General features: G+C 42.7%; 1 protein-coding gene across 1 annotated transcript in view; it reads right to left on the bottom strand.

The window, feature by feature from the left end:
• Entrep1 (endosomal transmembrane epsin interactor 1) overlaps window positions 1-12,473 on the bottom strand; it is a 50,980-nt gene extending 38,507 nt beyond the window's left edge. Inside the window, exons 1-2 of the mRNA XM_051200123.1 lie at window positions 12,000-12,473; window positions 731-787 (exon numbers count right to left, since the gene is read on the bottom strand). Coding sequence (XP_051056080.1) covers window positions 731-787; window positions 12,000-12,386 — 444 coding nt within the window. The 5' untranslated portion in view covers window positions 12,387-12,473. The remainder of the gene's footprint in view (window positions 1-730; window positions 788-11,999) is intronic.
• Between the last annotated feature and the right edge of the window lie 13,092 nt (window positions 12,474-25,565).

Raw genomic sequence — 25,565 nt, 5'->3', positions numbered from 1 at the left:
CTAACAATGAAAAGTAAAAAGTTATATATTTGTGGTTAATATATGAGGTTTTCTTGAGACAAAGAAGAGCAAAGAACTGGTGGGGGAGGGGGAGAGCTAAGCAAGAGGCACAGTGAATTCATTATACCATTCCCTCCATGGTTGTATCCATAGTGAACATACATGGGGGAGGAGCTCGTGGGGGGTTGAGTACCTGTGTACACACATGTAGAAACCAGAGAGGGATGTCAGGTGTCCTCTTCCATCATTCTCCACCTTATATTTTAAACTGAACCTGACGTTCGCCATTCCAACTAATCCAACCAGCCACCTAGTACCCAGGGTCCACCTATCTCCACCCATCAATGATGGAGTTTTAGGTATGCATGGCTATGACCAGCTCTTATGTGGGTGTTGAGGATCTGAACTCAGGTCTTCTTGCTTATACAGTAAACTTTCTTTCCCACTAAGCCATCTCCTTAGCCCTAAACAGATTTTTTTCAATAGTATCTTCAGAATAAATTTCATGTTGGAACAAGAAACATATGTATTAAGTCTAGATGAATTCAGAACTTAAAGCAAACCATAAGCCATCAAGATTATCATCTTCCATCATTATCATAGGAACATTTACTTCTAAAGTATCTACTGTCAACTTATTTTTTAATGAACAAGGACATTTGAGATTTCAACAGTTTACTTAATGGACTTCATGCTTTATGAAGAGTAATGTCATATCATCTGTACATACCAGGAGTATCATAGGCCTTTTCCAAGTTGTCAGTCCAATGATTCCAGAAAGTATCACCTGTGAAGATAAATACATCATCAGCCCAGAAAATGTGAGTTAAACATTTCTCATTCTTGCTGATTATATAAACCATGGCAAATCACTCTAGACTGTATTTTTTTGTTTTTATTTTTGGTTTTGTTTTGTTTTTTATTGTTGACTATTTGATTATTTCTTTTTTTAATTTTTATTTAAATTAAAAACAATCTTATTTCATATACCAATCCCAGTCCCCTGTCCCTCCCATCCTTCCATGCTCCTCACCAACCCCCATCCCACCCCCACCCCCACCACACTCATCAAAGTCTGTCACATCATTTGGGGCAGGACCTAGGCCCTTCCCCATGTATCTAGTCTGAGAGAGTATCCCTCCATAGGGAATGGGCTCTCAAAGCCCAGTAGTACACTAGGGATAAACACTGTTCCACTGCCAGAGGCCCCATAGACTGCCCAGGGCCCCCAACTGATGCCCATGTTCAGGGGCTTGGTTCAGTCCTATGCTTGTTCCCCAGCTGTCAGACTGGGCCATGAGTTCCCACTTGCTCAGGTCAGCTGTTTCTGTGGGTTTTCCCAGCATGCTCTTGACCCCTTTACTAATCACTCCTCCTTCTCTACAACTGGATTCCAGAAGTTCAACTCAATGTCTGGCTGTCAATCTCTGACTCTGTTTCCATCAGCTCCTGAGTGAAGGCTCTATGATGGCATTTAAGATACAGAAATACAAATATGGTATGTATTCACTCATAAGTAGATATTAGACAAAGCAAAGTCCACTCTGGATTGTCTTACACACCTACATGGTATGTTTACTGGCAGTGGTGGTTTGAAAAAGCCCCCAAAAGTGAATGGCACTATTAGGAGGTGTGGCTTTGTTGGAATAGGGATGGCCTTATTGGAAGAAGTATCACTATGGTCTTATATGCTCAAGCCAAGCCATGCCCATTGTCTCAGACTACTTCCTGTTGCTTGTAAGTCAAAATGTAAGAACTCTCAGCTCCTTCTCTAGCACCATGTCTGCCTTCATGATGCCTTGCTTCCAAACCATGATGAGAATGGACTAAACCTCTGAACCATAAGCCAGTCATCACAATGAAATGTTTTCCTTTATAAGAGTTGCTGTGGTTATGGTGTCTCTTCACAACAGTAGAAACCCTAGCTAGCTAAGGCACTGGATGTGTGTGCTTTCCATTTGTATCATTAAAAAGATCAGTATCTCTGACCAAGTGTTCCATATACCTAGTCTGCTGTCAGTCAGTTTGCAACATACACAAGTATCTGCATGGGACAGGTAAACTCCAAAACGGCAGACAACGGCAGATACCTTGAGGGTATCTCCTAGCCCAAGTGTAAAGCCTGGGTTTCACATTCCACCAACCCACCACTACACTTCCCTTCCAGATACCCTGCCCCTCCTTGGCCATCCAGGATAGACCCTGGACTTTGTGCTGGGCCCTCTTTACTGCAGTGTCCATTCCTCTTGATGACCCTCCTAGCTGCCTGGAAACTCACTTGTCACCTCCTCTGAGAAGCCTTCAGTAATCTCATCACCCCACATCTGTCTAGTACATACCAACTTCTTTTTTCCCTTAAAAAAAATCCCAATTATGGCAAGTAAGAGAGCACATGCTGCTCTTGCAGAGGACTGGAGTTCAGTTCCCTGAATCCAAGTCAGGCAATGTGGCTCCTACATGTGCAGGCAGGCAGGCAGGCAGGCAGGCAGGCAGGCAGGCAGGCAGGCAGGCAGGCAGGCAGACAGGCAGACAGGCAGAAAGAAAGAAAGAAAGAAAGAAAGAAAGAAAGAAAGAAAGAAAGAAAGAAAGAAAGAAAGAAAGAAAGAAAGAAAGGAGGAGGGAGGGAGGAGAGGAAGGAAAAAAAAGAAAGGAAGGAAGGAGGGAAAGAAGGAAGGAAGGTAGGTAGAAAGAAAAGCCTGGTCATCATCTCTGTTGCTGTCCTGTCTTTGACTCTCTGGCTCCAAGGGTAGTGCTTGTCACAAGACTATCAAAAATTGACTGTCCCTGAGCATTGGCTCCACAAAGAGGAACCATAGAGAGAAAGCTCTTGCATTGCACAACAATGCTTCAATTAAATATATATATATATCTCCACACTCAAATTCTTGGAAAAGAAGGACCAAAGTGTTGCCAAAACACAGACTGGAAACCACCACAGCCTTTTGGATGGCATGGTTCACTAAAGCGCTAGCAAGAAGAATCAAAGCAGTCCTTCACTCGGGATACCCTGAGGCCTCTTGAGTATACTTTCCCTGTATAACAGGGTGTGTCCACCAAGTGCAGCTAAGAGCGGTTTCCTTCATGGAGCATCTCCCTTGCCCCAATCCCTCTCATGCACACATCCACACTTGCTGTTTATTAACTACACACCAGGCAAGGGTGTTCAGATCAAGCACATAGGTTCACCTGCAATCTCCCATCTCAAGACTGAAGCAGCCCATAGCACTCAGGATGCTGAGGCAGGAGGATCACAAATTCAAAGTCAACCTGCTCTCAAACAACCAAAATAAATAACCACAAAAGACTGACCCCATCAAATGACAGATTCCTCAAAAAACCTGATATCCAGTGAATATATGAACACACACAGTGCCCATGAACACATGTTGTGTGTGCATATGCATGCATCTGCTGCATGGGCACACTTGTTCAGGCATGGACACATACAAACATCTGCATGTATGTCCTTGTATGTATGCCTCTGCTTCCTCGTCCTGCCGGGACTAGGCTGTGCTAAGGAAATGCAAACTGTTTTTGTGTGAAACTATGACTGAAGACTTCCCTGCCCTTGAGGAAATGACAAACTGTCCCCTTCAGTAAAAAAATAACTATGATTTGAATTATTCATTGATGTTTGTTATCTGTGTCACCATCTCATAATACCCTGTGGCCCAGCTTTCAGGAACATTCTAATTTTTTTTTTCACTAAAACGGTATTATTAAGATGAAGTGTCCAGCTCAGGGCATAAAAGTCTATAAAACAATGATGTGTCTGAGCTATACTTTCCATTTCTGTAACAACCTCAGCATCCCACTTCCTCCACACTCAAAAGCTAGTACATTAAATGTATTTTATATAAGTACACATCTCTCTAAATTCTTATTGCTATATGCCAATGACATATGTACAAGTGTGTGATTTCCACAAGATCATCATAAAAGATTTGCTTTGTGTGTTCGTTTGCTTTTCAAGACAGGGTTTCTCTGTGTAGCACTGGCTGTCCTGGAACTCACTCTGTAGACCAGGTTGCCCTCAAACTCACATAGATTCACCTGCCTTTGCCTCCTAAGAGCTAGGATTAAAGGTGTATATGCACCACCACCACCTGGCTTAGATTTTCTTTTCTGATCTCAGTAAGTACTCCATTGGAATCGTGTCAAGTCCACTGAAATAGCTGTAATTCATTTCAGACTAATGGTTGTATAGTCTTCCATTGTATGGCAGTGTCTAATGTATTCAATCATTTCCATATTTGTGGGCATTCACTCTAGTCCCAGCTTTTTATTCTTGTAAATAATACAGCCATAAACATTCATATGTTTTGTGAGTATTTCTCTAAAGACAGGTGCTTTTATTTCTGTTGGACAAAGTCTCAAGAAAGGGGTGGCTAAGTAGAATGTTATTTATATTTTTTAACTCTAATAGGGCCTCATTGATAGATAGATGTCTTTTTCCAATGAAGGCCTTCTGAGATTTAAAAAAAAAAAAAAAAAAAGAACCATACTGCCTTTCTGCCTTTGGGGGTGGTATTTTGTTTACATAACAGAAACTGCAGAAAATGCAACTGAAAAATATGAATAAGACATATGATATGTAAGGAATATCAATAACCTCACAATATATTTTGCAAAGATATTAAGACTTGGAGAGAAAATCAAGGCATGCCAAGGTCATGGGATAGAAGACACTGTTTGAAGGCATCATTGCCACTTGAATTCTGAAATAAATTCAGAACACAGCCAGCCAACTTGTGTGAACCACATTCCTTACCAGGTGCTAGAAAGTAAGTTCAGTCAGGCCTTGCAGAGTTGATTTACATCCCTAGTACTTCAGAAGGCTGGGGCCTGTATATCACAAGTTCAAGGCCCACCTAGGCTACGGAGTGGCTTCAAGGCCAACTGGGCAAGGCAGTGAAGTTCTATTTCAAAATAAATAGGAAAAAAAGAAGGCGGGGGATACATTGATTGGCTCAATCCCTGGGTCTAGAGAGTGGAAATAAAACTGCACCCTAGTCCCAGGTGGTAACTGCAACTGCAAGCCCCAGTCCTGAACACACAACAAACTCAGACACACCCTGTCAACTTTCACCCAGTTACCCTGTTCTTCTCAACCCCGGGTGAATCCCAAGACATCTGGGGAACACTGTGTGCTGGGGGGGGGGGAGGAACAGAGAGTGAGAAACCTTCTGGAATGGTTCTGTCCTGAGGTTGGCTCCTTCAAGAGCTCAAGACTCAAGGAATGGATGCTTGCACTTCATGTCATCCAAGCATGGTGTTGTGGAAGGCAAGAAAAGAAAGGAAGGGCATTCTAGGCTCTGCCTCCCTCTGTGGCAGCAGTAGCTGGGCTCTGTCAGGAGAGAGTCCAGGAAGTCCCTTAGGAATGACCTTTGATGGCTGCAACTATACCACAATGCTACTACTCACTAAACTGTCTATGCCATGATGGTCTGTGCCTGGGAAACCTCACTCAAATGCCATGAGCAGCTTCTAGAAGGCACTTGGTTATGGCAAGAGTCAATGAATGAATGAATGAATGTACGAGGAAACAAATGAATGGAGACCAGAAATAGGTGAGCTTGCTAACAGGTGACTACATAAGTCTGAACATATATCCACCCCCATGCTCCCTGAAAGGACAACATCATTAGTATTCTTCCATCCAGCACAAGATGCAACGTGCCCTGAACGTGCAGATAAGAACCTCTGGCTAATGCCAACCCATCTCCAGATAATTGCAATCAGAGGCATTACCATGTCTATTTTGCTCCTTGGGGCTCATGGGAACAAAACATCTTTCCTCTTCCTGATAATGCAAGGGAAGCATCTGAAGTGCAACAGTGGGACCCGCCATGTGCAGCTAATGCCTTGAATTTCCCAGCTTAAAAGCCAATCATTAAAACCAAAGGCTTATACTTCTGCCCTATTTTCCTTGGCTAATCCACAAACATGCCTTAGGGCAAAAAAAAAAAAAAAAATGTTCTGGCTCATTTGTCAAAACCTGCTGGATCTAAACACAGGTGTTTAAAAGCTATGTTGCCAGTGCCCTGTGCTTATCTTCAAAATGGGAAGAAAAGAATTTATCTAGCTTCTCAACAACCTAAGTGTGTGGTGTGGTGGGGGAGGGGTCTCCCCCTTTTTATAGCATTTGAAAATCTGAGCAGTGAGCAGAACTCCCACAGTAGGTACTACAGACAGCCCATTCACATTACTTTGGTTATATGCTTATTGCTTTGGTGTTTGAAAAATATGCACACTTTCTAGTAGGTGCCAGGTCCAGGAGCCAAGCCTTTTCCCACGTGTGTTCTTATATGCAAAACTCAGTCCTGAAGCGAGAGCACCCTGCCCATGTTATGGATGAGAAACTTACTCGACCTGTGAGATTCTGCTGTCCTGTAAAACAAAGGACTGAAGAAAGTCAATGAATTTCACTTCAAATACTATCTTCAAAATGTCCCTTAAATAGTTGGGTTATGACAGAAAATATATATATATATATATATATATATATATATATATATTTGAACTGGTAAAAACTAATGAACATGACAGAAAATACATATTTACTACTATTTAACTGGTAATAGCTTCAGGGCTTTTATGTCTTTTATATGTCAGTTTCTTCCCTGATCATTCTTTTTTTTTTTTTTAAGTTTGCTCAGTCACAATGATTTTTTTTAAATAGGTTCTCCTCAATGACTCTTTATATGAAACTGGGATCTTGCCATGGCATCATGGATTCAAGAGAGGGATAAGGACAATTCAAGTTACTGACTTAGAGCAGAGGGAAACAAATGCATGCAGACAACATAGGCTCCCTGGGGAGAGCTGCCCAAGGCCAGCTCTGTGCCTCTCATCTGAAACTGCTCCCAGGGATCATAGGTGGCGTCCAGGCTGGGGCTTTTGTTTTTCCAAAATCAGAAGGACAAACCAATGCCACTCTCTCGAGTCTTTAATTAAATGTATCTCAATGTGGTTATTGCCATCTCCCACAATCCAAATGGAATCAAAATAAGATCAACTAAGCACACACCTAAACTGAGCCAGGACAACACAACCTAAACACAGACATCAAGATCCTTTCTCAGCCACTCACCAACTGTAGGCTGTGTTTCTAGAAGGCGGGCTAGTCTCTTGGCACTGCAAGCTTGGGCATAATAGTCACTAACCAAGGTTGGCAAGGGGGAGATGATCACGGAGTGTTCAAATAAAAAGATCTAAATGCATTTTTTTTTTTTTCTGAGACAGGGTCCTATGTAGCCTCGAGCTAGTTGAGCCATGGATGAACCGGAAGTCCCGATCTGCCAGCTTCCATCTCACCCATGGTTTAAATTACATGTCAGATTGGTGTGCCTCCACCACCCATGTTTAGGCTTAGGCAGTGCTGGGGGTTGAACTCTGGGTTTCTGGTGCACTCGGTTGGTGCCCTACCCACTGAGCCACATGTACAGCAGTCAAATACAAAAGATTACATTAGGGGCCACTGAGATGGCTCAGCAGGTAAAGGCACTTCCCACTAAGTCTTATAAACTCATTCCTGCAAGTTGTTCTTTGATATATAGACCCTCTCTCCCTCCCTATCTCCTCTCTAAATAAAGAATGTAATTTAAAAAAAAATAAAGATTATATTAAAATAGTCCCTTCCCACTGCTGAAATATTAATTCAAGATTGCGGGGAAGGTGACTTACAGGACTTAATTAGTAAATGTATTTTCAAACAACTCCTCAGGGTTCAGACAAGTGGGGGAAATCTCAGTTTTGTGCAACACCCCTCCCAGAGACGAACATGGAGGAACATCCTCGGAATGGGATGTTCCAAGTGAATATGTTTGAACCACTGTTGCATCAAACAAAAAAAAAAAAAACAAATATTAAAAAAATAATAATAAGCGAACTAAGATTTGCCAGTGTCAGTGATGAGTGGTAAGTGCTCGTGGTCACTCCGTTTGAGGGGAGGAGATTTCACTCCAGGGCTCACATGTGGATTTCAAGACGCATTAGACTTGTTGGCCATTCCTCTTAAGACCAGGTCATATACAAACCAAAACTGCTGAGTGAGCCAGGGCTGTAGCTCAGGGGTAGAGCTCTTACCTCTGGCCCAGATTTCAATCCCCAGATCCAAAAAAGAAGGGAGGAGGGGACAGCAGATGGGAGGGAGCAAGGGAGAAGAGGACAGTGTGTCCGCACAATGTCACCATATCACAATTAACAGTGCTGAGTGACAGCTAAACTAGATGAGCCTTAAAAATATTCTAATTAAAAGGAGTTGTTTATCCACAAAAGGCCATATATTGTATAATCCCATATTCATGAGTATATAAGAGTATGTATATATGTGCAGATAGATAGATAGATAGATAGATAGATAGATAGATAGATAGATAGAAAGATGATAAGATAGATAGGAAATGTCCAGGATAGAAGTAATCTACAGGGCCAAAAAAAAATAGGAAAATGGGTGGTGTCCTGGACAGAGGGATGTGGAGGAAGAGAAAGGAAGATCGGGTGGTTTTAAGAACTTCCTAAAACTCGTTTTGGTGATGGCTATGCAGCTATGAACTCACTGGAAACTACCAGGAGGTTCTCTTTACATTCAGACTTCCGCTCAGTAAAGCTGTCTTTTTGTTTTGTTTTAATTTTTCCAGTCCTCAAGTCACAATTTTTCATCATTTGCCATAAAAACCCTCATTCAGCCACCTGAGTTCATGTGTCAGAGAATATACACTGGAGTATTTAATGGCTGAAGTTACACACCTGTAACTTATCTAAGAATAACCATTGTGTTAAGAGGAAGAAGTGTCAGATATTCAGATATTGCTAGCTCCTGTGGCTGGTGATGGGACAACCCACATGGGCATTATATTCTTTCTACATTTATTAAAACTTTGATTTGTTTTTCCATAACGAAATGTTAGAAGTGGAAAGGGGGTCTTGGAACTTCCTGGTCATGTCTATGAACTCTCTCCTTCTATGTGTATATATGTATGCACGCACAACTGCTCTAGCTAACAATACACACATTGAAATATTTACACATGGAATTACAATTATGTAATACTGAGACTTTCGAATAAAATGGAATTTTAATCTGCCAATTCCTTGCTGTGGCATCTTTCAGGACACACAGGACCAGTGGCAAAGCCTAGGAGTGGGGATAGATGAGATCATTGTTCTAGTGGTTGAGGAGTAGGTATGGTCTTGTTACACGGTGTCTTCCTAAGCCTAACTTTTCTCTTTTTTAGAGTTCTCTCACCTACATGAGTTTAACACATGATACAGTGTGGTAGTTTTCTTCCTAAAACACCAAGAGAATCATGGAGTCTAATGACATCTGCTTAAATCCTATTTACTTATTCTGAAAATATAGCTACTATCCATTGGTTCTGTTGCTACTTTTTGAATTCTGAAGTCAATGTTAGGAACAGGTCACAGCCACACAAAGAAAGAATAAGTGACAGTTACAGGTCTGCATACTGGCCCAGGGGGCACATGATAGACTATATGACACACAAAAAAGAACCTCTCAGGTCCAAGTCACTGATTGCTGCTTGGGTCTGATTCACTTGTGCCTAAGGACAAGTCCAGCCAGTGAACCCAAGGCACCACCCTGCAAACTCTATTTCGTGAGCTCCGTTTTCTATGTCATCAATCCCACTGCGGCTCTGCCGACATCTAAGTGCATCTCCTTACCTGTGAAATAACTCACAATTGCAAAATGATTTCAGATTTTAATTTTAGAAAAGAAACAAAAGAACATGGTGTGTGGGTGTGTGTGGGGGTGTGTATGCGTACAGGGTATGAATGTGATGTACATATACTTCCATGAATTCTTGAACATCTATGAACTTGTTACTATGCCTGCATGTGTGTGGTGGCAGAGAATGACACTAGGTACAGTCTCCACCATATTTCATTTGTGGAGACTAGGTGACCTTCAGGTATCCACTTGTGCCCACTTTCTCCTGGGGTTATAAACCCACATACATACCCCACACCCAGATTTTAGATGGGTTTTAGGGATCCAGACTCAGGTCCCCATGCTTTACTGACTGAACTTTCTCCCTATTGCCCCCCACAAATCTTCTTAATAAATTTTAAATTAGCCATCTTGAGAGAATGCTGAACTATGATTTTACAACGAGTAAAATCCATAAAATACTTACATGATTCTGGCCCAGGGTACTTAGAGGGAAAAAATGCAACCACCATTTGAATGACAGCCTGACAAGGGAGAGGGTTATTATTCTCATTCCTACTCTATTTAGAGTACACATATTTCGGTTTTCCAGAACACTCACAAGACGGTAGCAGAGTCCAGGGACAGGACTACAGGGTGGAATTCCGTCAATCTAATACAGAGTTGTGAACTTCATTCACTATAGCACAAAAAGACTGGGATCCTAACAGAACTATTTAGCAAAGGTGTTTAAAAGAGAGATGGCTCAGAGGTTAAGATCACTGGTTTCTCTTCCAGAAGGCCAGGATTCAATTCCCAGCACCAACATGGCAGCTCACAACTGTCTCTAACTCTAGTTCCAGGGGATCTGACATCTTCATATCAATGCACATAAAAATAAAGTTAAATAAATTATTTTTAAAATAGAAGTTTACTTATTTTAAAAAACAAACAAAGGAAAGAAAGAAAAAAGGAGAATAGATTGCCAGGCAGTGCTGGCACGCACCTTTAATCCCAGTGTTTTGGAGGCAAAAGAAGGCAGATCTCTGTGAGTTCAAGGCCAGCCTGGTCTACAGAGTGAGATCCAGGACAGCCAGGATACACAGACAAACCCTGTCTCAAAAACAAAACAAAACAAAACAAACAAACAAAAAGAATAGATTGACATTGGGTGATAACAAAATTCTGAGTTAGGCCAGAGAAACCTTACCTTCTTAATGTTCTTATTCAAACCATTACTCTAGGTTCAATAAGTTCTCCCACCAAAATTTAAATTTGGTCTTGATTCTGGACATGCTTTGACCAGTAGAGCACAAAATGCCCCTCACTGCAGATGGTAGAAAAAGCTATAGACATTGCCAGGCTCTCAGAGTGCATTAGTTCATAGAGAGGTCATTTGCTTTACTCATCCTCCACAAGCATTACACAAAGACTCTTGGCCCCTGGCAAACCTCAAGGGGTTGGATGCCTTGAAAGTTGTGACACAGTTAGGAGGCAGGAATGAGTAGCCATCCGGTCCACAGACACTTGCTCACTGGCAGCCACTTTTCTCAGAGGCAGGCTTCCCTGTGCCCATTGGTCAAGGAGGCATGACCGGGTACCAGCGCCGGGCAGACCTCCCCAGATAGCTTCCCCACACTTCTGGAGTTCTAGTGAGTGCATCAATAATGACAAGTTCTGTTTCTTGAGCACCCACTTCTGCAGAGCAGCCTTGGTGGCTCCGGGAACCCACCCAGGGTTTGAGCCCTCCTCTAATGACCAGGTACAAGCCACCAGTCACACACAACCTCTTATTACCTCGGAGCTCCTCAGGGTGCAGTCACCCAACACCAGATACACTCTCATTTATCCGTGTTTGAATGAAGAACAAAAACAAATCAACCGCCTCCCCCTCTTCAATCACTCTGTCACTTTGTCCATCCCAGAAGTACCCACCCTGCGCGGGTATTGTCGGTGTATAGGTGAGAAAAACACATCAAAACTGCCCGCTCTGCAGGAGTTTATTTTGTCAATGTAGTACAAATATTCAGAAGCCAAAAAAAGTTTGAAATTACTGTCCTACTATCCTCATACCACTCTCTCAAAGAACTTAATACTATGCTTAATGTTAACTTGACCGGAAACAAAATCCTCTCCGTGCAAGAACAGCCGCTGCCCAGGTGCAATCCAATTCTCCCTTGAACTTGACTAACTCCCAACACTTTCGCCGACTCACTGTCGCCAAGCACTTCGGGTGGCTTGAGGGTAGGGCCTCCACAGAGGTAGGGACGCTCCACAACCCACCGCCCCGAGGGTGGACCCCCGCAGAGAGGCGCGCAGTACTCACCGAGGAGCCAGCCCAGAACGGGCACGAGTTCTTCACCTGCGGCGAACTGCTCAGCGACAGCGCCCCGAAGCTGAGCGCCACCATGCAGCAGCCCAGGATCAGCTGCAACAGCCCGAGCGACAGCAATGGGCGCGCGGGCAGCAGCGCGGAGCCGGTCGCGGCGGGGCGGCGGGACGCGAGCGCGGGTGGCGGGGCCAGCACAGCGGCGGGGGCGCAGCGGGGCCGGGCTGAAGGCTGCAGAGCGCCCCGGGGCCAGCGCGGCCGCAGCGGGGGCAGTGGCGGCTCCTGGGCGGCGGCGGTCGCGACGCCAGGACCCCCGGCCTGAGGTCCGCCCGACAGCCCGGCCACCGGGCAGCAGGAACCCGGGAGCACCACGGGCAGAGACATGGGCGAGCGGCGGGCGGGTGGCGCAGCAGAGCCGAGGGTGCCGCGCACCGGGCACCCGCGCCGGCGCCGAGCAGGACGGACTGCGCACGGCCCAACCACTTGCTGCCGAGGCCCGCGCCGGCCGCGCCCACCTGCCCCGTGGGGCCCGCCCCCCGCCGATCCCTCTCGGTCACCCACGGTGGCAAGTGCGCTGCAGCCGCTACAGGGACACCCGGGAAAGGAGTCAGGAAACGGCGGGGACCCTCCGCAGCTAGCGGTCCACTGTTCAGAGTCTGTCTGTCCCCAACAGCGGAGCCAAGGGAAGCCGTCCTAGTCCCGGGTACATCAGAAGGCTGTTCTGAAAGTGGGACCCTGGCGACATTTAAATGGGAAGGAAGTCCCGTGTGATTCTCCTCACCCCCCCCCACACACACACACACACTCCCCTGCTGGCAACCCCACGGGAAAAGGTCCAAGGCGGGGAAGACAGGCTTCCCTGGATGTTACTGCCTGGGAGTGCGACCTGTATCTATGACCTCCACGGAAGGATTCCTGGTGCTGATGCTGCAGCCCTGTGGGGAGAGGACGAGGTGCTTTCCCGGCACCAGGGTGGGAACAAGAGTAGCAAGACAAAGTTATCTTGAGGAGTCACTACCCAGCATTCACAATGGAAGAGCACAGAGCGACCCTATGCAGTTGGCAGAGTCATCAAGCTCCATCCTTCTAGCTTTGACCCGGAGCTAATTGACATCACCCAATAGGACACAGAATCCCAAACTTCCCAGGAAATAGTCTAATGAAATCGTAATCTACTCCGGTAATTTGTGATACATCTACTGAGCTTTAAAGAAAAAGCAATTATTTGCCTTTGCACAATAGTTTCTCCTAATAGAATGTCTAGACGGCTAATGTATCATAGGTGAGCTGATAATGGGCTCCTTTTCCAGGTACGAGCCAGAGCAGTATCAGTTTGCAGCCAGTTCAAGTATTTGAAAGCTTGTCTTATTGGAAAGATGAGGGAATTTAATTCCCTCCTGTTCAGTAAAACAAGAGAAATGCAAGTTTCTCTGAGTGTTCTGATTATAAAGGCTGTATTTATGTTGTCATTACTTCATGCTGTGTGAAGTCTTACCATTGTGCATATGTTTACATACCCACTCTTTAAATCATTAACCTGCCTGTGCCTGAGATTTCCTTTCAGACTGCTCCCGGGAATAAACTTCAAGGTTTGGAGGGGAAAGTAGATGTCTTTGTAAATAAACTCTGGACGTATGATGTCTTGTGTACTTAAAAAAAAAAAACAAAAAACAAAAACCTACAACAGATGCTCTCAAATTGCAGGTAAAGATGAGTTAAGTTACTTTGGTGCTGTGGTTATAATTTCTATTTTAAACACAAGCTTAAAAGTATTTAATTGTTAAGGCTGGATGACACCCTGCAATATAGTATGTCTGCTGAAGTGTTCAGACATTCCGCTAAACAAATCTAATCCACTGGCCAGCGCCTGACACTTGAACCGCACTATTAAAAATGCATCCCTTGTGTCTAAGAATGTTGGTGGTAGATGTCACAGTACCTCCTTTCCCTGGGGATACTTATGACTAGGACAAGATTGGGGAAGATGCTGGTGGCAATCCATTTCTTAGTGCCAATGCTAATTACACAGCAAGGGTCACTGTGAAAATCCATACAGTTATACTTAGGGTCTATCTGCTTCTCCATGTTTTATAGTCGAGGATCTACGTAAGGACTTCAGATACCCCCAAGTTTCTAGGTATTTTCTCTGTGTAGAAACACATCGTAGCAGAGATAAGCAAAATACATAGATGGTTTTTACTGACCAGCTCTACTCCTTAGAAGGTCACAGGCCCTTCCTCAAAGCTCCTACCTAAGGGAGCTCTGATGTTCTGTTTCTCTCCCCCACCCACTCCCTCTGTTATTGTCAATGTTTATGGCTGCGAGCTCCTTTTTCTTGTTTCCATAAACACAAATCTAGATAAAATTGTCCCAACCTTTATAGTGACACAAATTAAGGCCCTCCAGTATTTATGCTTGAGATGCCTGTAACCAGAGCTTGATACATCCCACTTCAACAAACACCTGCTTCCGGTAAGCATTCATTCATACTTGACTGAGCTGTATGAAACAGATCTCCTACAACCATGATGCGAAGCCACTGAGTCCAGCTTGGAGTAGAAGATAATAGTAAAATAGGCAGGGAATGGAACTCGAGTTCCAGGTGGGGGGCAGGGGTGGAGGGTAGTAACTGAACCTTCCTCACAGGGTAGGAAGCTCCTGAAAGAGAGACACACAAGGTTAATATTGATCTACATTAAATGCATACAAAAATCATTTCGTAAATCTCCATAGCCAGAATAAACAACCTGCTAGTAAGTCAACTGGATGAACATAAAACTAAAATGTAGGATATCCACCCAGTGGAATGAAGGATTCATGAACGCCACAATGCAGACAGACCCTGGAAACATGCAAGTGAAAGGCTAGTCACAGAGGGCACACATTACACAATTCCATTTCGATAAAACACCTACAGCAATCAAGTCCACAGAGACAGTAGGGCACTTTGTGGTTGTTGAGTGCTGAGGAAATGGAGATATTGTGGGGGTGGGTAATTGCTAATGAATATGGGGGTTGTGTTTGTGTCATAAAAGTATTCCACAATTGACAGTGTTGACTACTGCACAAATCCCTGAATATATGAAAAACACTGAATTATATCTGTCATTTAAATGGATGAATTGTACACATGATATGTGAATTAAATCTTAGTAAAGTTATTACCAAAATAATAAAATTAGGAAGAAGCTGTGGAAAACTTGGTCCAGATGCCTTATTAATATAGGTGAAAGTTCAAGTTAGCAACAGTTGCACTGTATTGTTTCATGGAATCCAGCAGCCAATTGTTCTGGAGATCAAAGTCAATTCCAAGAAAGGTCAGTTAGTTCCCACCCACTTTCCCCCTGCCCATCACTCAAGTTGCACTCCCAGTCTTAAAGCCTTCTCCACTGAGGAACTCTGCTCTGTGGGCACTGTTCAGCTCACTCTGGTTCCTTCCACAGCAGACCCACCCAGCAAAGCTAATTAAAGGACATTATTCCTGTCACGGTGGGAGCCGCTGTGGGAGCTGCTGAAGAAGCTCTCCTCAGAGCATGTTCCCTGGCAGCCTGCCTCCACCTGTCACAGTTCACGAAAACACAAGGCCTTCTCTGAGTTAAGAGACTCGAGTGGCTCTGGAGCAACTTCTCAAAGTACGTTCCACAGATTCCTAAACCATGATAAGGTGTGGTGTGTTGAAATTCGCAGATCACAACTTTCCTCAGCCCAACAGACACGGAGTCTCTACTTGACAGCTTGGGTCCTGTATATGAAACTGAGAGAACTATCCGAAAGTATTCAGACTTCAGGGTTTTTACATGCATATTATCATATAGTAGAGGTCTAGGAACAGCCATTTTGTTAGAAGGCAAAAGTGGAGCATTTGGTTTAAAAGCAAGCTTACACGTACAAGTGTTGAGGTGAGGCTGTTTTGTTCCCCAGCCAAATGCTGCTACACAGGGAACCGTTAGGCACTGGGATGCAAATGACCCCCACCACCCATCAATGATCTCAACACCAGTCTAGGGTTTCTCTGGCCTTAGTTACTGGGACAGAGCAATCACTTGGACATCCTTCAGCCTGCAATTAAGCCATTCACCACCACTGTTTCTTGGACCGCCAGTAAGGGAAGAGGGGCTAAGAAAGGCAGGCACACTGAGCTGTATGGATCTGAAATATCTAGGACAAAACCTCAAACTCTCCCTCCTAAACTCTGAGTCCTTGAATCTCGTGGCTGTAGTTTCTCTAGAGGTCACTGATGTATAAGAAGATGTAGGAAAATGGATGAGTGGAGAGTTCCAGGGACCATTTCACAACACAAAAGGCTGTGTAAGTCTTGTTGTTGATGATGATGATGCTGTTAAAAGAATGGAATAATTGTGGACTGATCAATCAATGAAACTGAGCATAGCCAGGCAAATTAGACCAAATTAATGGTAGAAGGCAGTTGGGAAGAACTGCTAATACCTTGGTTCCAATACAGATTTGGATGTTAAACAGGAAAGTATCAGTCATATTTTCCTCATTGTTGACATTAAATTTTTCTGGCATCGATTCAAGCCGACTGCCTTAAAAATTGTGCTTCACATGTTTCTAGGGTAAATGAGCTTGTGTGTGTGTGTGAGAGAGAGAGAGAGAGAGAGAGAGAGAGAGAGAGACCTATGGTATCAGAGTTTCCTGTAGTTTCAAGTTTCTGTAGAAGTCACAGCTGTAATTCACCTTTGTCTATGGGGCTGATCGAGTTTACCAGGGAAACTGAAAACTTCATACATTTTCTAAGGTCACGCACCTTCAGAGGTGCTGACGGAGGAGGTCTGTGATAGAGTAAGGATTGTGTGTGTGTGTGTGTGTGTGTGTGTGTGTGTGCGTGTGTTTTAAATGAAGCGTAAATAGAACCTAGAGTCCAAGGCCCTGGTGTCAGGCTACCTGAGGCTGGAATATCTGGTGTCCCACTCACCTCAGTGTGTGTGATCTGTGAGGCTCAGGCTCTAGACCTGAAGGACAGGATCTATATCCCCTCCTTCACCAAGAGGCTTTGCAGACTGAGATGAGTCTGACTGTGCCACGCCTCTAACAACACAGATGTAACTGTAGCCACACCATCCTGGCTCGGTTTGGGTGGTGAGGGAAGACCTAAACTGGAGACCATGGTGTGAACTTTCTATGTTTGGGGGAAAGGCAGGTGGGTACAGTCTTGGCAAAACTACCAAAGTGCCTGGAGTTTGGAATTTAAAAAATAAAGCCACTAACACTGGACTCTGTAAGCACAGACCTTAATGGCGGCACAAAACAGAAAGGTGAGCATGCTGAGTGCTCCTGAGAGCAAATTCTGAAACCATTCCAGAAAGCACGGGTCTATGCTGCAACCATGTAGGGTATCATGGAGACCAGAAAAGATAAGGAAATCACCACAGGATGCTTAGAGCATCCAAGGTTTGCAGGAGAACTAAGGCATATTTTTTTAAAGACATGTTTATTTTTATTTTATGGGTATGGTTGTTCTGCTTGCATGTGTGTCTGTGCACCTTGTGTGGTCCCTGAAGAGGCAAGAAGAGGGTGTCTGATCCCTCTGGAACTGGAAACAGTAAGCTGCCTTGTGGGTGCTGAGAACTGAACCAGGTCCCATGCAAGAACTGTACATGCTCTTAACCACTGAGTCATCTATCTCCCAGCAACAACCTCAGGCATATATCCTCATTTAAAATCGCCAGCAGCCACACCCAGAAGTTAAGTTTTAGCCATCTCCTAATTAAGAACTCTAGCAATAAGGAGAATGAGTCCTAAGGGTCATGAGCCTGTGACTCAGCCAGGCCACACAGTTAGACTCTGTCACAAGAATAGAAAAAGAGGCTAAGGAAGAAGGAGGGAGGGAGGATGGAACTAGAGGTTTAAAGGTGTGGCAGTTTTCTTGTCCCAGCTACTCAGGAAGCTGAGACTGAGACAGGAGGACTGTTTGAGCATAGGAGTTCAAAGACAGGCTGAAACCACTTCTAAGAACAAACAAACAAATAAAAGTCAGAGATTTAGAAGTTTTTCCTAAATTCAAACTATAAAGACAGAGAAAACTTAAACCTTCTCTTTTTTGGTTCAGTTTCCCAGGGCAGCACAGAGGTATTTTGTGTCCGGCTTCATCCATAATACAAGAACTCATAGGCTGGGGATAAAGGATTTCTAATACCTTAGTTAAGGAGGACACTTAATTATGTCTGTCCCATTTTCAGTGACCTGTCCTGCAGGCCACAGATGGTTGGTTCATGATAATTGGAAGAACTTCTGCAATTTGACAAGTCTGACAACTCCCTGTGAGATGTTCAAATAAAAAATTCAAATAAAAAACCAGAATATTCACTCTTAATATTTCCTGAAAATGTTTTCATCAAATTCAATGTTCAGTCTTCTAGATGAAATTAGATGTAAATTAGCCAATTACGAAATGTAAGTTAGCCAATTACAAAAGTCCACATACTATATAGTAAATTAGAGATTGCTCAAGGCTAGGTATGGCACTAAAGATATTGGGGGTGGGGGGTGGGGTGGGGAGTAACAAAAACTGACTGTGATAATGGTTGCACATACATATAACTGCACAAAAGACCATTGAATTGTAGGTTTTAAGTGGGTTGATTGGTAACATGTGACTCAGATTTCAATAAACCTGTTCAAAATGTTCCTTATCTCTTAAATCACATAATTCCTTCCTTTTTTTCCTTTTATTTCTCTTTGATACAGTTTAGATGAAAGTTCTTGTTTCATGTGGTCCCTCAGTCCTTTAGTATTAAATAAACACACAAAGGCTAATATTGATTATAAACTGTTTGGTCAGTGGCTCAGGCTTCTTACTGGCTACTTCTCTTTTAAGCTATGTATTTCTACATGGCCTTATCTTGCTAGAGAATGCCCAGTGTCCTATCTTCCCTGTAGCTACATGGTATCTCTCCAGAGATTCACTTGTTCCTTCTTCCCAGCATTCTCCTAGTCTGGTATCCCTGCCTACATTTCCTTCATGGCTACTAGCCATTCAGCATTTTATTAAACCAATGAGAGAAACATATATTCACAGGATACAGAAGAACATTTCTCCATCATCTTCTCTTTTCTGTTTAAATAAAAAGGAATGTCTTAACTTTAACATAAAATTGTATATAACAAAACAGTTATCAAGTAAGAACTATAGTTAATAATATTTAATTCATTAACATTGGGCAAATTTCAAAGAAAATATTCTATTATGTATCCTCTCTTTGTGAGTCTAAAGTTTAATGTGTAACTTATCTTTTGTCAAAATTAAGGAAAACCATAACCAATAATATCTGTCTTCAACTCTTCAAAGACATCAGAAGAATAATATATAAACTCTAGAACTGACAGAGACATCTCTCTGCATGGACAATCACTCAAAGTTCTTTGTAACATTGGGGCATCCATCTTCAGTCCATAGGCCATAGTGTCTGGCAGACTTTTTAATGAAGCAGGAAATTTGAATGATCATCCTGTACCTTGGCAAGTTCAGCAGTCACTTTTCTTTGTAACTTGCTTACCCACTTTGGGCAGCATGCTGTCAAATAGTCCAAGCAAGAGCAGTTTCTTGTCCAGATGGGTAGGTATTCCTGCCATGTTGAAGGCAAACTCCATAAAAAGTTTCTTTGATGCCCATCTTCCTCTTTGACATACTTGGTGTTGCCAGGAGCAGTTGTGTCTCACTATCATGAAAACCCCTAATAAACCATTTTAAATGCCATATTCTGTAGGTCTTTGAAAGGTTTTGAAGAATGACTATCCATTTGAAATATATATATCTCTGAATATCTAGAAAACTTAACTAACATAAGTTTTGACTTTTATAGGTTACTATCTATAATCTGGATTTTATTATGTTACGTTTTGAAAACAGCTGTATAAACACAATACCTAAACAAAAGTGGAAATATATATGTAACAAAATTGACCTTAAATTTGTATCAATAAACCAAAATTCATACCAATGCAAAGTATTCATTTCTATATCATATTCCATTTTTTTTTCTTTAGAAAGACATTGACTGTGATCATTAACCATTTATAACCAACCCCATTTAAATGAAAAAAAAATCTATAAACAATATTTGGAAATTTGGGCACAGTTATCTCCAAACTGCTTCCTACTGCTTGGGGACACTGTCAATCCCAGGGACATTGTGAGAAAACCCAGAAACCTGGCCAAATACTTTCTGTAGTAGTATAAAGGTACATCGACTCAACTGTTTCGGATGCTGGATCACCTGGGCCACTGCTTCAGGGGATCTTGCTTGATCAAACTGTATAAGTCTGGAAAGAATCCACAGCCTTTCATCTTCTGTGGAAACAAAAGCAGAATGTCTTTTCCAGAGTAACATGTTCTTAGACTTAAATTTTGAAGTCAAGGCATTTTTGAAAATATATGAATTGGATTAATCCAGCAGCATTTATAACCAAATGTCTTTTAGCAACTGTTGCTCCTTCCTTAGTAATCAAACAATTCAAAGACAACAGAACAGCATACAGTATCTAAACTGTATTTCCCATCTTTATGTGACTGTTCTTATTACTCTATTTCTTTTACTTTTTTTTTTTTTTTTTTAATTTTTGAGACAGGATTTCTCTGTGTGTTTTTGGCTGTCCTGGAATTTACTCTGTAGCCAGGCTTTGAAATCATGGAGATCCACCTGCCTCTGCCTTCCAAGTGCTGGGATTTAAGGCATGTGCTACCATGCCCAGCTAGTCTATTTCTTATTTTAAGGACTTTCTCTATCCTTTTTCTTTTCTCTCCCAAGCCTACATATACTTTTAAACACACTGTAAATCATTTAGAGGTTTTTCTTCATCTGAATCAGTTTTTACTGTATATCTCTACCTTTTTCTGACCACATGAGTCTTACCTGCTAAACAGCATGGCTAAAATTAAAGTGGCAGCTGGACCTGCCCTATTCCTTGGCTTTTTGAGAGTCGATCTAGTTTCATTTTGGAGGTACTGGTGGGAGCCATGCTTATGGCCGCAATTCTATGGAGTTTCTAGGTCCATGTCAATACTGAGAAGCATTTACCTTAATGATGGTAAACACCATTTAATTGTTTGGTAGCAGGGCTCTTAAAAGAGCAATGTCTCTGCTTGCCTCTAGCAAATAGAGCCCACCTGAGAAAATGCTACAACCAAGAAACTGTGTTTGCCTCTGTTCTTTTGAGTTTAGAATCCCTTTTTAAGCTTTTGTCAAGTTTTATGTGGAAATTCTTGCCCCAAGTTGGGGGCACCATTTGTAGACTGAGTTTCTGTTCCACTTGGTCCCACAGCCATTTAGTCCCAAATAAACACACAGAGGCTTACATTAATTATAAACTGTTTGACCAATGGCTCAGGCTTCTTACTGACTAGCTCTCTCTTAATTATTAACCCATAACTATTCATCTATATATTTCCACATGGCCTTATCTTACCGGAGAATGCCTAGTGTGCTACCTTCCCGGTAGCTACATGGCATCTCTCCAGAGACTCATTGCTTCTTCTTCCAGCATTCTCCTAGGCTGGTAACCCTGCCTGGCAACTGGACAATCAGTATTTTATTAAACCATTAAAGGAAACAAATATTCACAGCATACAGGAGGACATTCCCCTATCAATGCAGCTTCTTGCTATGTAGCCCAGGTTGGCCTTGAACATATTATCCTCTTGCCTCCACTAGCTGAATACTGGGATCATAATTTCTCAAAATTATAGTGACCTCAAATTCTCAAGAAAATTCAAGACAATATTTATTAAATTTATAATAAATTTAGTATGTCATATACTTCACTTTCAATGCTGTCCCTGAGCACGTCATCAAAGTAGTAAGAAATATTTAGGAAAAATAATTATCATAATTTAAATATATAACTTATAAACTGGACACAAAGCACAAGTGTGAACATCTTTACAGTAAAAATAGATTTAAATTTCATAGATTCATGTCCGTCTATAAGTAGCAGAAAAAAAAAGTGAGTACACTGAAAAATCACACAAGCAAAAATCTTGTCAAGTGAGCCAGTGATGGAGGGCTGGTAGATTTCATGGGCTGACAAAGGCTCAAAATTGGTACCATGACATAGAAACAAACAACAACAAAAACATCATCAGGGCAGTAATGAGGAAATGCCCAGTGTGTACAGCCCTAGGTTGACACTTAGCCTGAACTTGGGGTGGTGAGGCCAGTGTGTGTGTGTGTGTGTGTGTGTGTGTGTGTGTGTGTGTGTGTGTACCTGCCTATGTGTATGAGAGAAAGAGAGAGAGACCCCAATTAACTAAGGTGGTACCATACCTCAGCTAAGTTAAAGCATCATTACTTTTGCTTCACTAAGAAGGATAACTACTGTCAATTAACTGTCAGTTGTCACTGAGCAAGACATGTCCCACTTTCAGATACGTCATAGAGTGGAGGAAAATCACAGCTTAGAAAAGGTCCCATTTCACTAGTGAATGAACACCCTGAAAAGTCTCAAAATAACCTGACTGATTTCTCCAGGATTCTTAGTGAATACAACCTTTACAATGGAGAAAATTTAAGTAACTATGAACAAGTTTAGAGGCATCAAAAGCACGCTATTGATACCATGGTGTTCTAAAGAGCTAGCCTGCCTTTGTTTGGTGTTTTCTGCACTTACAGGATGAAAGAAACTTTAACCGTGAGAGTGACACTCTTGTGATCTGGCTTTAAGACAAGCAACTGAATAGCCAAGTTAAATGTTGGAAGCCTGCCAAGTTCATGCATGTATCAGAGTGTCTACAAGAATGCAGGGTTCTCCTTGTGAGATAATTTACTGCATTCCTGGGCATCATATACATGCTTGGAAGATTGACCGGTCAAACAATTAAAATATTTAAGAAGAAAACCAAATATATTAAAATGATTATGCTTGAAATGCTGACGCTGTTTAATCGACTGAGTTTTTAAGCAGACCAAATAGTTAAAGGTTCGTTAAAAAGTGATTCACAGTTGCCAGGTTTATAAATAAGAGTTCTGCAATGACTACAGCAATTGTAAACTGGAAACAAAATGCTTGACCCAAAAGGAGGTTTCTGAAGAGGCTTTTCTGTAAATAAAACCCTTCCTCAAAGTACTCAGCAGGCCCTTATTAGCAGGCTTGAGTATCACATGACCGCAACCATCCAATCAGAGTATCTGCCTGGCATTTTTCAAATTTCTCTAAGGGGGAAAGTGGGCTTTCTATGGATGGGAGACTTGGAATCAAAGATTCCGTGATCTACCTCTGGCCTTGTCTTGGAAGGGTACAGCACACATGGGAATGAAACTGATGGGCTGAAACACAGGCAAAGAGACTGTGGGCCTTCAGTCCTGGTCCAGCTACCCTGGTGTTAGGCTATACTCACCTTCTGGCATAAATTCTACATTTAAGGAAAACAGAAACTTTTTCCAAGCAGGAATAGCAAACCTAATAAACTCTGTTCAGGATCTAGAAAGATCTATTTGGAAACAGAAAGCAGTAGAAGAGATAATGCATTTACAGCCGAAGCAACCTCACCTTAGTCTGTGAGCTCCACTCATGTCAGCCTGGTGAGAAAGACAAAATGGAAGTCTGGAAAGTTGCCAAAATCATGTAAGCCCCCCCCACATCCCTTCTCATTAAAACTGAAAGAATAATTCCTGTCCCACCACATTGTAAAAAGTAAATGGACAGGACACTTCACCACTAGCCAGCACGGCTAAAGTGAGGGCATCGATTCCGTATGGCCAAGGAGGTTGTGACCCACATCTTTCCACAGAACTACAGTAGTTCGCCTAAGATAACACTTGCCTACAGACATATGTCTAGATCCATGGGACAGAACTGGGAGACTAGAAATGAACACATTTAAAGTCAATTACATTCCAACAGCAATGCCAGATGGGGAATGCCTTCTTCAGCAAACAGCACAGCGGCCTACTCACACGCCACATGCAGAAGAACTGTAGCTGCCCTCCACTGTGTACTGGAACTCACTCAAAGGCATCTGGGTTACACTCAGGGTACAAAGTTATTTTGTAAAATGTGCGCGGTGGCACATACCTATAACCTCAGCACTCAAGAGACTGTGAGAGGATGAGAGTTCAACACCTGGGCTACATACATATTAAGACTTGTTTCAGAAAACGAATTCATAAACCAAAATGGAGTTCTAGAGAGAGAGCTCAGTGATTAAGAGCGCTTACTGGTTTTGCAGTGGATCAGAACTCAGTTCCCAGCATCCATATCAGGTGGCTTACAACCTGTAACTCCAGTTACAAGGGATTAGATGCCCTCTTTTGCCCTCCACGGGCACCAGGCACACATGTACCACACACAGGAGTACACATATAAGCATATAGGCACTGACACACACACACACACACACACACACAAAATTAATTAAACCTTTTAAAAACAAATATAATAGCGAAATTATTAAAATCCCTACAAGAAAGTATAGATACAATCTTCAAAATCTTTAGTTGGGCAACAATTTCTTAGCCATGACATCAAAGTGTAAGGTGTGAACAACAACAATAAAATGAGACAGAGGGAGGTCATGAAAATCACCCCTACATGCTGGTGTCTTTGGTACAGAAAGGTATTCTACATGCTACCAAAGGGGAAATGTAAACACCAACCTGGCCCACAAAGTCTTTGGTCTGAAATGGTGTCCTACCTACAAGCAATGCTAGCACAATGGTGGCACAAAGCTTGTGGGAGTAATCAACCAGTATCTCCTTTAACTAAGGCCCACTTCACAAGATAGAACCCATACCCGATACTGCTTGGGTGACCAAGAACCTGAGACTAGACAGCCCAGGAACCTAGAGTAAAACCCAATGCTACTATTCCTTATAAAATGACTCCTAATGATATTCTGCTATACCCATAGATCAGTGCCTTGCTCGGCCATCATCAGAAATGTGTCCTCCTGCAGCAGACAGGAACAAATACAGAGACCCACAGCCGGACATTATACAAAGAATGAGACCTTGGAACACTCAGCCCTAAAAGGAATGTCTTTATCAAATTCTTCCCCTCAGGGTTCAAGTAACTCTGCAGAAGAGGAGGTGGGAAGAGTGTAGGAGTCTGAGGAGATGGAGGACACTGAGCAAACAGGTCCTCTAAATCAACAGGACTGACACACACATGGACTGAGGCAGCAGGCAGAGCCTGCGCAGGTCCGCAGGAGATGGGGTCCTAGAGTTGAGAGGAGGTGTGGAAGCTGTCTCCAGTTGGTAACCACTTGCAAATGAAAACTTGGCTTCCTCCAAGGGGGGCTCACTGAGGAAACAAACTACTTTAAGGGGAGGCTGCATGCCCAGTGGTGACAGCCAACAGCAAATAAGCTCAATGGCATCTTTGGAGGTTTCTTTTATGTTGTATCAGTGTTTTCTCTCTCTTTTTTTTTCCAAATTTTATCTTTTTTCTTTATATGATTTATACTTTTTCTCTTTTTACCCTACAGGTCTTTTGTGTGTACATTATGGCTTCCAGTGTAGTGTTTTTAAGGGGACTCCTGGGTGTGCAAACATGTGAGTCTGTGTTCCTTGTGATTTTTTTTCTTGGGCTCTTTTCCTTCTGTTTGTT

Source organism: Phodopus roborovskii, unplaced genomic scaffold, assembly GCF_943737965.1.
Source record: "Phodopus roborovskii unplaced genomic scaffold, PHOROB, whole genome shotgun sequence".
Classification (NCBI taxonomy): Eukaryota; Metazoa; Chordata; class Mammalia; order Rodentia; family Cricetidae; genus Phodopus; species Phodopus roborovskii.
This window is presented reverse-complemented; position numbering and strand designations above follow the sequence as displayed.